Raw genomic sequence first — 13,714 nt, forward strand, 5'->3', positions numbered from 1 at the left:
CAAACTGTGAATGTATAAAGGAATTGAAAATGGACAACTTACAGCCACCTTATATAAGGAAATACATTTTTGGGTCATTTGAGATGCTTCCAGGGATTGCATATGATACAGCAGTAATGATCTTTTATTTTTCTTTTTTTTTTGAAAAAAAAAAAAAAAAAGTAAAAATATTATTATATCCTGTAGCTTTTAAGATAACACTGTTTTAAAAGCTGTGTGCTTCCTTGGCAGGCTGTTATCACTTGGTAACACTGGTAAGAAAAAGTATAAGACAGAAGTACAAAAATGGGGGAGCTTGTTGATGAAAACAGAATTTTGTGGTTCAAAAATGTATACACACCCACCCCGAAATCCTGAAATATAAGGATATGCTAAAATTATGTGTATCTACACATGCATATATATATATATATTAAAAAGTTATATAAAAGTGTGACAGAATATATGAAAATATATTATTTATTTTATATTATATAATTATATAATAAGAGTAGCTTTATTTGTGTATATTTATAGGAAAGTATACAGAGATGCTCTAGTGTTCAGCAAGGCCTCTCGAGCACAGCACAAATGAACAGCTATCTTCTTCCATAATGCAACACTAAATAGAGCAGATGTTGACTTTTGCTCTTGAAGCAAAATCAATTTCCAGTGGAGTTTTGCCTTTGACCTCAGCAAATCAGGATTTTGCCTGTGATTTTATCAATTTATTCTTTCTAAAAGCCTTTGCAGTTTTTGGCTTGGGTTTTTTGGGGTTTTTTTTGCCTCTGCTCTAGCTATTCTTTTTCTAATCCCAGATTATCAAAAATCACTTCAATCTAAGGAAAATGTGTATTTCTGTATAAAGCTCGTTCAGTAGTAACAGCTCTCAATTACAGAAGAATATAACAGGTTTCCTTGTAGAAGGCTCCTTCTCATGAGCAGTTTGTAAGGACTCCTTATAGTGTCTGTATAAACTCTGATTTTTTCTTTCAAAAACATGCAAGTTCCTCTCCTGTGTTCCAAATTACTTAGGAAGACAAACAAGCTCTTTGTTCTAATATCAAACCACCTACATGGTATTTATTTTTCAACGGCTGAGTTCTCTGTAACAGCAGCTGGTTCCTCAGTGGTTATATGGCACAGCTGCTCTGTGTAACACCCTCCTTTCACCAGTCAACACTTGCTGGGTAGCAGTGGCAGAGAGGCTTTAGTGATGCAGGAGGAAGGAAAAGACTGTGGCAGGCACGACAAGGTGAGAAACTGGTGAAGGCATTTGTGTTGGGCAGGAGAGATGGTCCTTGAGCACTCTGTGCAGCTCTTTCAGCCCACAAGGTGGAAAGAGGTCAGAGAACAAGAGCGGACCCCTAAAGTATGGCTCTGTAAAACCAGGAATCCCATATGGGGGAAGAATCCAAGGCTGAACTGTCGTGTATGATTTTAGACGTGCTTTTCTCACCAGGTGATTTGCAGCTACATTTCATGCATGACCTCAAAGGCTGTGTGTGACAGGAGTTTTATGGTTCTTTTGGACATGACAGAAAACAGTTGTGGACCAACTTGTCATTAGTTCAGATTGCTTGCAGGTTGTAACACTAAAAATAAATTCCCTCCTTTCACAGAAAGCACTTAATTTTTGAATTGCAATAACTTTGTCTAGGTGTTAGAGAACCTAAGCAATGGTGCTTTAACATTTAGGGGTATTTTTGCTTACATCAGCTAATGACCCCAGTCAAGACTTCCTACAAGCAAGTGTAACTCTCCTGTGGAGCTTAGGAGAAAAAAAACCCAGAAAAGCATTTGACAAATGCACAACAAAAATAAATGACAAAAAGTAACTGTTTCTGTGAAATTAATATTTTAACAAGATCTTTTCTAGCTGAGGCCTGTCCTTATGTTCCTGTGGTGCAGACACACAGACTAGAGATTGAAGCAACTGCCCTTTGCAGTGCATGTCTGCCCTTTTGCAAAGTGATGGAAAACAATTTCTGTAAGGAGGAGTAGATTGCACTGAAAATTGCTATTTCTTCTTCCCAGCCGAAATTAAGAGATTGAGCAATGTGCTCTAGCTCATGCTAGATTCCTCTATACTCTCTAATCATTATTTTATTATGAATTATTAATTTATGTTAATGAGTGGACTTACTCTTTTTTTTTCTTCTATTTCTTCCTTGCTTTTCATGATTATGTCAAATTTGTGAAATTTTTGGAATATTTGGGAATAGGCACTGTGTCTAGTGCTGTGTTTCTATAGCACCTGTTTCTTCAAGACATGGATGTGACAGGTCTTCATGTTATCAGAGTTACAGAGTAAATAGCTATATTATATGGAGATGATCATAGCATCCCTATTTGTAATTACTTACTAACCTTGTTCTGCGTTATGCTAGCACTGGAATAAGCTCACCATCATATACATGTTCAGTCATGCACAGTTTCTGCTGAATTTTGTTTAGAAAACAGGTGAAAGTAAACACGCAGCCTGTCCTGCTCATAACAGAGGCTTGAAATTGCATCTCTGAGCCTTCCAGATATGCAGCAACATGCTATTCTGGTGTGAGATACACTTACCCTTGGTAGCACAGAGGCATCCCCCATGCTGTAAATGGCATAAGGAATGTGCCTAGATGCTCTGTTGTCTTGTGCATTCCATTAAAAAACTTTTAGTGGCTGTCTTTTTTTCCATGACTGACTGAGTAGTTCAAATAGCTTAATCTAACAGGTTTAACTTAAAGCTACTTTCAAGTAACCTTCTAGGCTGTTGTCCTAAAAAATTGTTAAGCCTTGATAAGTCAACAACCCTGAATAGAACATGAAATGACCTTTAGTTTCAGTTGAATGGATTATTACAGCAAACAGAGAGAGGCTGGGTATGTTCCTTTGGGTGACAAAAAGAAAGCACAGCAAAGTTAAATTCAAGCTGGAGCCTACTTGAATTTATTATATTTTTATTAGCTTGCAGCTGAAGTGGAAAAAAGTTTAGTAAATTGGACAGACTAGTTTATGAAAATGTCTAGTATATATGCTTGTAACCTTTCAAATCTGTGTGGAAGTTCCGCTGTGAAAAGCGGAGTGGCCTATAGAAAATATGCCCTGCTTTGCAGGGGAAGAATGTGTTTTTCTGAACAGTCTGTGTTTTAGGGTAGCACAAAAGGAGATGTATCTGATGTGTTAACATCTCCATCATGTCAGATCAATGCCTGCATAGTTTTGGGTTTTGTGGTGTGGTTTTTTTTTTTTTTTCCCCGCCCCAATATCTGGATTTCTAGATTTCTACTTTTCTATTAATTTTTACCTTTTAATTTTGTTATTTAAAAAAGAACTGAACTGCCGGATTTGAGGTTTTGCTGCGTTTAATGATAACAGGTAATCAACCAAGTAAATAACATTTGTATTTAACATTTGTATTGCATGTTTTTGGGAGAAAAATTAAATTTTGAGAAAGAAACAGATTGTTACTAACAAACTCTATTGAGGTATTAGGAGGACCATGAAGCTGGACCTTTCCAGCAACAGTGATGCTACTTTCAATGCAGGATGCAAGGGGAGGGAGGAGTAGTGGTTGACCATGGTAACTGTGGAAGAAGCCACTTCAAGTCAGAGCGTACAGTAATATTCAGGCTGACTGTTCCTTCAGAAGCATCTCTGTACCGGACTTTTGTGCTGAAAACTGAGAACAATAGACATCCACTTTTGTTAGGAGGGTGCTATATAGTTTATGATTATATATATTTTTTCCCCCTTCCCCCCCTCCCCTTGATTGGCTCTGCTATCAAATGAATGCTAATTAATACTATTACTTTTTTTTAATCTACACAGACTCCAAGGTTTATGATAACTTCCAGTTTTACACTGCCCACAACAGCCAGTTTAGCTTAGTTAATAAAATCACCAGATTTTAGAGATCTTCATAATGCTTAAATACAGCACCACACTATCTCAGAATGGAGTAGTCCTGAGTATTTATTATCTCCACGTCTCCTGCCTCTTTGCTGTCACAGTTTTATGCTGTGCTGTGCCTGACAGACCACACGTTGTACGGCCCGGTTGAAATACTAGTGTAAATCTTTCCTTGATCGATGCTTTGCCCACTGCTTTCTCTCGACAAATGTTTTTAAAACAAGCCCGTTATCTAGTAAAAGAACTTCTGAATTTATTCTGCGGTAGTCTTTAAATGTTGATTAGAAGTTTTACAGGAAAATAAAAGTTAATATTGCAGTAATAAGAGTGGAATAATCGGGACAAAAAAAGAAAAGAGGAAAACTGTTTTGTGTGTCCCCCTCTCAGTTATTAAAAAAATAAAGAAAAAAACCCAAACAAAACCACAAACAAGCTTTTTGGGGTTAGAGTAAGCGTGTTTGTTGAAAGACAACAGGTGATGTTAAAGTTCGTTATGGTAATATGGGTTGCACTTATCTTTCCCCTTTTCTTTAAGTTTAAAAGTGGAAAAAGGAGGGGAAAGGAATCATACCTCTTCTACTTTATTTGCTAACTAGATTTGGGGAAGAATATACCACAGATGGCAAAACACTGTCATGTATGAAAGGGATGTAAAATAGTTTTAGGGAAAGGATACACAAAGAAGAACGCATTGAAAAGCGGTTACTGTTTGATGAAGCAGGTAGCCTTCTTTTCTTAGGGACTTTAACCCTCTTTGAATGGGATTGTAAAAGCAGGAAGGATAATCTGTGTCACACGCAGACATGCGCTGCACTCCAGCATTCTAACAAAAAGCAGACAGAAACATGAGTGTTTCCAAAATGTTGCTCCCTTGCCCTGCTTCCCCAGAGCACTGCTGCTCTGCTGGTGCAGCCTGCCCTCCAGAAATCCCGGGTGGAGGAGGAGGGCTGCTACTGCTGGGGAAACTGAGATTACTGATTAGGAGAGAATATAATCAGGTAGATTGAGCCTGTGTAGGGAGAAACCATTTCAGGGAGGAGGGAGGGAGTGCAGCAGACACTGGCTGCGTGCCTTGGGAGAGTACCTCGCTGTTGTTTAAGAAAGCAAAACTGGACATAATTCTCCTGTTAGCCTCTGAGAAGAGGGTACTCCCTTTGTGCCTGTGAAGCTGGAGGGTGATTGCATGTATGTGTCACCTGCACCTGGCAATGAGTCTCCCTCCAGGTTTCTCCTACTTCAGAGAATGTGTTAGAGAGAAGTACCCACGGGGAAATCAACTGTCCGCTTCCCCACAAAGGTAGCAAGACACTGCAGTGCCGGCAATGCCAGGGGATGCGTCGGGTGAGTACCGGCTGTAAATGAATACAAGGAATATTCAAAAGAGTGAAGAGCAGTAGTAACACAACCCTAACGATGGCATTTAGGTCAGCTGGCTGCCTCCTGGGATGTCTGTGGCTGGCAGAGGCGCTGCCTGCTGTGTACAGGGGGCTGTGGGAAGTTCCTCGGAGAGGACTCTGAGGTAAAGGGCAAATGGGGCTCCTGGGAGGGGACTGGCCCCGTCACAGCACCAGCTCCCTTCTGCCAGATATCCGTGGCTTGCACAGGTTTATTTTTAAATTCAAACCTGGTTCAAGAATAGCAACAGGGTGTTAATACAGAAGGGAAAACAAACTTTTGCATGCGGTAAATCTTTTATTAGGTTAAACAGATTTTTTTTTTTCCCCCCTGCCAGCGGACATTGTAATGTGTTCAAATGACAATACTGAGTGTTTGCACAGTTGTAGATAATAGATGCTAGCTGATCAAAGAGTATTTAATTGTTTTACTAAATGAGCCTGTCATTATAAAGACAGCAGAAAGATGTAAAGTTTACTGCAAACAAATTTGGACATGGTCAAATGAATTACTCAACTGATGATATAGAAATAGCTTGGAAACTGGGCCATCGGGTAAAAACAATCCTGCATTCAGTCTAGGGTAATTGCATAGACTTGTCTGCAGAGGATTGATTCTAAAAAGTAGCTAAAGTAACCTCGTATCTTTCAAGCCACTTGGAAATAAGTCTTTAGAGACTATTTTACTGTATATGTGTAATAAATGCTCCACTATGTGGCAAAAAAAAAAAATAATGCTAGCTTGTTAAAAATAGCATTATATATATTTTATATATATGTATAAATAAATGTAGATGCATTGTAAAAATTTTTATTCTATTCTTCTTTCTAAAAATGGAAGGTGAATATGTGTGTTCTCTGAGGCAAGCAGTATTTTCTTGCGTCATGCAGGAAAAAAACCAGAGATTTTTGCAGTGGTTCAAAACGGAAGTATCTTCTGGTATTTCAAAATTAATTTTGTTTTCTCTTCCTACTTTTTGCATTCTTTCCAAACTTGGAGGTGAAAAAATGGTAGCTCCATCATAAGGATGTGTAGTGTTGTCATATTGGATGGTTTTATAAATCAGTCTTTACTGGAATGATTAAAATATTGTCTCCTGTTCTTAAATAGATATTAATCTTCTCTCTTTAAGAAAAAGAAAATATTTTTATTTCTATTTCAATATTTGTGCTTTATTCATAAGATACATTTCTCTGGAAACTACAGAGGCCAGTTAATGGTTTATGAGTTCAAGCTGAGCTGAATATAGCTAAGCTCTGTCTTGCTTGACATTTCATCAAAAGCTGTGTTGATTTGCAATGTTTACAGACCTATTTATTGAACCTTCACAGCTTGAACTATGCCACCGAGCTTGTTGACATTGCTGAGTTTATCTCTTGGTGCTTTTGCAATCTCAGAATAAAAGTTTAGAGCAAATGAGTTATAACAAACTTGTCACAGTTCATAAAATATGCAGTTAGGACAATGAAGTTGATCTTCTTGTTCATTGACCACGATACATTAGAGAAATCTGAGTAGGCTAACACAATCTCATCTGGGTAGGTAAGTATGTGTCCTCTGTGATATTAACTTTCAGATTGGACTGTAGCATGTCACAGGCTTTAAAAAGCTGCTCATAAACAGAATAAATATTTTCAGTTTAAATCAAACTGTTTTGCAGCATGAAATAACATTATTATCTTACTTCCATATAGAATTTATGTTGTGAGGAGTGATACATCAAATGAGCAAACAGCAAATTGAATTAAGGCCCATAAATACCATAAAAAAATAATTCAGCTTTTAACAGTGAGAGCATCCCGTGCTCTGAGCTACACCCCAGAGCATCCTATCTCTATAACCCCTATTTTTAGCCAATAAAATACGTTTTGCCATATAATCTATTACTATTACTGGATCAATAGTGTGCATTAACATGGTTTCAGACATTTCTTTATGTAACTTGAACAGAAATAAATCAAAGGTAGTGCAAGTGCCTGGCATCTTTGCAAAAGCAACAGAAAACTATGCGCTATTTATTGAACAGCAGTAAAATGGATACTGTAAGAAGTCATAGATTCTTTTTTTCTTTTCTTTTTTGGGTTGCAGGGTTACAGTTTTCCCATGTGAGTGTTTTCATGGCTGCCATTAACATAGTTGTTCACTCTTCTTTTAGAACCAAGTATGCAGCCATTTATAAATGTCCAAAAGGGAAATCGGATATATAGATTAAAAAAAAAAGTAAGTTGGAGAATTTTTCCATATAGTTGAATGGTCTTTGATTGGGCTCTTGGTTCCTTTTCAACAATGAATGAATAAAGAGTTTATGCTTTTCAGATAAAAAGTAATTACTTATTGATTGTTGAATGCAAATTGTGTTCTCAGGGTACAATAAGAAAAGAACATCATAGGAATATGCTGGGGAGGTGTAATTGCTTTGCTTAACTATTGCTACGTAATTTAGCCTGCTGTATTATCTAGGTAGGCTTACTAGGCTCAAATACCTGAACAATAGAGAGCAATAATCTCCTTCAGCAAGCAAGTCCAAGCAAGAAATTCACATTGGTGTCTGGTTTCCTCAACAGCCTATGCATTAGCAGATTAGCCTCCTAACTTAAGTACTTGAATTTGGATAGTGAGGTAAGACCCAATATATTTACTAGAACCCTTGTATTAAAAACTTCAAGGTGTTGCCATCTGATTAAAATGCTTTTATGTAAGTATATATATATATAAAATATCAATGAGCCCTCATAGTTACATACAATTTCTTAAGTCTGTGCCCTCATAGTTACATACAATTTCTTAAGTCTGTGGAAAATTGTGCGAGAACGTATTTAATTAGCAAGGATTTATCATCAGAAATTCTAAAATTAATGGTGGTCTGTGTGCATGGGAGGGTCAGCTGAAATCAGTCTGGGGAATCTACAGAAACCCACAATTGCTTGAGATATCTTAAAATATTTTAAGATATTTAGCAGGATTGAATCTTTTGTAATGGTATTTCTTACTTTATTTCCTATCTCACAAGCTACTCTATTCCTATGCCATTTGTCAGCTGAGGTTGTGATTTTTTTTTTTTAATCTTTTACAGTAGTGACATCCTCATGTCTATTTTCCTTTTTACAGGGGAATTTACCCAGAGGAAAAGCAGACGCATGGGCTCTAAGTGCCCTTAGTCTTTGCTGACTCTTGTACAGTACATTGATCAGTGTTGTATATGTAAAAAGTTCTTAACTTAGCACTCATTAGACAGTAGGACCGATTTTTTTTGCCTGGTTGTATCTTGTAAACATACTAGAAGGCATTTGGATTAAGAGCTGTATTAGAGTCCAACTAAAATGTCTAAGAATCTTATGTAAATATACTCTTAAGCACCTCACATACATGTGTAACACTGAAGAAGGTAAGTCTTAAATATAGGTAGCCCTGTGAGTTAATAAAAACAAAATAAATAAAGTGGATTTTTTGATTTACTGTATTCCTTACTTAAGTTTTATTAAACCAATCTTAAGCAATCTATTTAAATTGTCATAAATTTATAATTCAAAGTACACTGTTCAGCTTTGCTCACCATTCAGCCCTGCGTTTTGTCAGGTATTTGATGTGTTCTGCAGCCACTTATTTTGTGGCAGGTGGAGATTATCCCTTTTAATATTCAACACAGGAATAACTATTCCTACCACACTAAAGGGAATTTGCTGTAAGCTTTCCAAGATGTGTTTGACTTCAGTTTGTTTAACAGCTAAATGTAGTGATGATAGATTCAAGCAGAGTCGCAAGGTATTGTGGAGTTTGTAGTGTAATCATCATCCACCAGAGGAGAACGCCTGTCCCATGAACCTCAATTTTAAAGATTATATTGCATGTTAGACAGGATCAGTTCAGATTGGTACTGACCGTGCTTGTATTTATGACCTATCTTGGATGAAAGACTATTGTGTTGCTACTGAACTAGCTTCTTAAAGATTATAATAAAAAGTACAAGCTATCACTTTATCATTAAAAGGTAACAGAGATAGTCAGGGATATGCCTCACTATTCCCCCCACCAAAAAAAAAAAAGGGGAGGGGGGGGAGAGGGATATGAAAGAAAAAAGAAAAAATAGGGGAAAAAATAATTCTGTGTGTACAGAAATATATTTAAGCAAATTATTTCCATGAAAAGAAAAAAGGTACTTTTATGGACCTGTTGAACAGAATGGACAGACTAGAGACTGATGCTGATAATTGTTTGGTTTTAAGACTTTACTCTTAGTCAAGGGAAAGAAAGAAGCTTTCTGCAATATTTTACTTCTTACAGATAAAATGTAATCATCTTAACAGAATCAGGGGAGTATTGTTTGCCCATTTCAGAGGAAGTTAAAGGAGAAGAGAGAGTATGCATGTTTCTCGAGGCAAATGTACAATAATATTATAAAAATAAATAAATAGAGATGGAGCTCCCTGAATTCATCCATGTTATAGAAAGGAGGGAAAAGACAAGAAATTTCAAAACCAAACCATAGTTGCTCTAACTTTTTTGACAGCTATAACTATGTTCAGGCAAGTTGCCATCATTTCAGGTTTATACCATTGTAATGAATAAAGTTGCAAGTTCTGTTTTGTACAATATTTAAAATATAAATCTGTCAGGCAGAGACTATTCTTTCTGCTTGTTTTGTGCTGCCTAGATCGGTAGACACCAAGTCCCATAAGTGCTAGTAGGAAATGAAAACATTGTGAATAATACAACATACAATTCAAAAAAGAATAATTGTCTCAAAAGCCTGTTTCAGATAAACTGATAAGGATAGGATGGGCTATGAAAACTTGACTATAATATGCAAAATGAGTGTATGGTTTCCAGAGTGGTAACAAGGCAAGCTGGTTTTGAATCTTCTGCTGAATCATGTAAGATTCATGTAAGATTCATTTATTTGTTTCATAAGATTGTCTTTTCATGAAGTACTTTTTTTTAGTTTACTCATTAAATTTTTGCTAAGCTTTGCCAGTGTGCCGTTAATAAAGACACTCTTCTCCTTTATAAATTGTCTGCCTGAAGACTTTACATAATTGTGCTATAACAGTGTCATGGTTTTGAGAAACTTATTTTTTTAATTGCTAAGGACCATTGTCAGCGGAAGATCTCTCGTTAAAGTCTTCAAGACTGAGTCTAGAAATATGCTATTCTTCATTTAAAAAACCCTTTGCTCTTACTTTTTTTTTCCCATTGGTCTGGCAAAACCTGTTGATATTGATAACAAATGTAAAGCCTCTTTGTTCACTCAGGATTTTGTTCTGAGAAGGTAGTGCTAGGTCACAGGATGCTATGTTTAGAGGCAGGTTTCTGGCTTAATCTCTACATCTATAATATCAGTTAATTTGTTCATGTTTTTTTATATGTGCTTCTTGACTGAAACAAAATAACAAGAAAAGATGTGTACATAAATGAAGAGATGAAAAACCATTCCTGCTAGCATGATTTTTTAAAAATTATTATTTATTTATTTTAATATGAGGATGTCCTGAGACATTCAGAAACCATGAGAATTTAGCAAAATACTCCTTGGTAGAATTAATTGTTGCCTGGAAAAGACTGAAGGCACGCACATTCATAAGGAAGAGAATATGAATTCGGTGTTTGTATGATTAATGAAGTGCCACCTGTAGACAGGAGCGCTGGTAATTACTGCAGGTAGGATGTAGCCCCTTAGCCCTGGTCACTGGTGACTTGCAGCACATACATGGTCAGAATTCCTGTCTTCCTAAATGATCCAGATAAATCAGATACCGTGCTTTTACCATTTACCTATGCACCACGTATTGTGCGTTCTTTGGCTCTCCTAGATTCAAAGCTTTAAGGAAAAATATTAATCTGATTAATTTCTTGTTAAAATAGTCTTTGTATAGTGCCACTAATCAGACTGTGATCTCCACTGACTTTTTCTTCAGTCCAAGACTCAAGCAAGCTCCAGGCAGCTGCTCTGAAAAAGCTGTAAATTGGATTGCCATGTTAGTGGCTGGTTCTGCTCTTTCCTCTCTCCCTTGTCCTTCCCCAGTCCTTTCCCCAACAAGGGCCTGCACTAGTTGAGCAGCGGTGTCTGAGGATGCTCCTCAGTTGCCAGCAAGGTACAACCGTCTGCATCCGAGTCACTCTGGTCCGTACAGTTGAACAGGAGGGGTAAGCATTGCTGTGCCAGACAGAACTGCTCAGAAATCCCCTGAAGTCATTTCAGTCCTCCTGGGTTTTCCACTGCTGGCCACAAAACTTACTGCTTCTCCAACGCTGGGACTCCTCCAGCAATAAAATTAAATTTTGTGTTAGTGACAAGAAGAAAGTAAATTACTTTATCCTTCACCTTTGGAAAGGGGAAGCTAAATCTTGGTTCTGCTTTTGAGAACCTTTTGAGTCATCTTGCTCAGCCTCTCATAGAGAATTGAAGACTTTGCAGCCATATTAGTTACTTTATTTCTGTGGCTTTTCCTTTGCCTAGAGGGCTGATTTTTCTGAGCAGTGAGTTCCTCAGTTTACTAGAGTCATATTTTATCATCTTGATGAAATGTCTGCTATCTCGGAGAGCTTTACTGCATAACTAACTCAAACCTTGTTGGTGTGCTGCATTGCATATAGCTGTAGTTGTGTCAGAGGTCTGTGATGAAAGGAAATCCAAAGAACAATGTCCTCAAATATGTCATTAAGATCACTATGAGGTACGTTTGCAGTAGTGTGACAGTACAGCCCTTGGAACATTTACATTTGACGTTTGTATTATTAACTATGAAGTGCAGCAGGCAAAATTTTATAACATTTTGTACTGGAGTGATGTAATTTGAAATTTAATGCTGGGAAATTCTAAGCAAGCTTTTCAGGGTCAAGCACCTGAATTTGTCTAGATATCTAGCTTGTTTCCTGCTTCAACTGGGATTACACAGTTGTTTTCCATTTTTTGCTCTATAGCAAAATGTATCAGGGAGAGAAAAGAGAGAAAACAACCCCTGTTGTGATCATTTGAATTATTAAAATACTTGTGAAGGATCGGTACTGACAAATAGTTCCATTTCCCCTTAACACCACAGTAGACATTCTGGTGATTTGTAGTAAAAGTTGTCAAGTTATCTGATGTATTTTATAGAAGCAGTAGACTATTTTAAAAAATGGTAAAACACTTCTTGATTGTAAGAGGGTTTTTTTCCAACATTCTTTGGAAATGAAGAAAGTTATAATTTATTAACAGGTTTAAGAACAACAACAATTTATAGAGTTTTAGTAGCATGGCAAAATTGTGTCATGAACATGAATCAACAGCACACCATCAGAACATGATGCCTCCTCTTAAGTCAGCTCTCTTGAGACTTATCTGGAACACAGTATCTGCTTTTGGCATTCCCTGTAGACACAAGTGAACTGGAGCAAGTCCAGAGCAGGGCTGCCATGATGGCTTGGGACTGGGCATGGCACGGAGGAGCTGGGCTTATTCACCTTTCAGAGTAAGGCTGGGTGAGAGGGATGGCTATCTAAAAATACCCGGCTTGAGGCTGGTAAAGAGGGAGACAAATGCTTCTTACATGTGCATGGCAATAGGACAAGAGGCAAGGGATGTGACTTGGAAGAAGGGAAATTCAGGTCAGGTACAAAGAAAACTTGGTCTCAGTGGTTGGTCTCTGGAATGGATTGTGCAGAGACCTTGTGGGGTCTCCATTGTTGGAGAGTCTCAAAACCCCATTGAACACAGCACTGAACAATCTGCTCTTGCTGACCCTCTGCCGACTATGGAACTTGGACAAGGGGGCCTCAGGAGGTCCCTTCCAGCCTCAACTGTTCTGAAGTTCTAGCTATAGTGTTCATATTAACACTTTAACATTGCACAGTACTTTTTTATTAAAATACCACTTTGGGTTTTTATATGAATGCAGATTCTTATAGCAAGAAATGTCTTTTTAGGAATTGGATCTATTCCTGGACTGATTGAAGAAAATTGTGATAGACATATCAGTCTGAAAATCAAACAGTGCTGGCTAAATCTTATGATTCTGTCATGCTTATTAATTGTTTGAGGTTTGTTTGTTGTTGTTTTTTGTCAGCGGCATTTGAGTCCCAGACAGATTTTGAAGCAAAATTTTCCAGAGTTAAGGAAGAAAGTATAATTTTTTTTTTCCAAATTCCATGATTGTCTACTGTTGCCAATTCACACATGTAGCAAATTTAAATTTCATCAGTCAGAGTGTAAAGAACAGAGGACTGTGTGTGGCAGTGTGTAGTAAATCTTTATGTGCAAGGGCAGGCATCATTGATCTGTATTATGTTGAACCTTTCATGCTTAACCCAGATCAGTGTCCTGAGCAAAGCAAAATGCAAACATTTTGTAAGAGAAATGCTTTGAAATAAATCTCTTATCAAAGTCTTCACCTTTTAATTTTAGTTCCTTAACAGCTGGTCCTTAGTCTGCCTAATTGCATTATAATGGCTTTATGCTGCACCA

General features: G+C 37.3%; 1 protein-coding gene across 10 annotated transcripts in view; it reads left to right on the forward strand.

The window, feature by feature from the left end:
• Positions 1-13,714, forward strand: part of DMD (dystrophin) — a 1,162,034-nt gene that overhangs the window by 118,785 nt on the left and 1,029,535 nt on the right. The window contains exon 1 of one of the 10 annotated variants that reach the window (XM_056326974.1): positions 4,972-5,220. The exons of the other annotated variants lie outside the window; for them this stretch is intronic. Within the exon in view, the coding sequence (XP_056182949.1) occupies positions 5,202-5,220 (19 nt within the window). The 5' untranslated portion in view covers positions 4,972-5,201. Of the gene's footprint in view, positions 1-4,971; positions 5,221-13,714 lie in introns of those variants that run through there. 10 annotated transcript variants of the gene reach the window in all.

The sequence above is a fragment of the Falco biarmicus genome, chromosome 2 (genome assembly GCF_023638135.1).
Source record: "Falco biarmicus isolate bFalBia1 chromosome 2, bFalBia1.pri, whole genome shotgun sequence".
In the NCBI taxonomy this organism is placed as follows: Eukaryota; Metazoa; Chordata; class Aves; order Falconiformes; family Falconidae; genus Falco; species Falco biarmicus.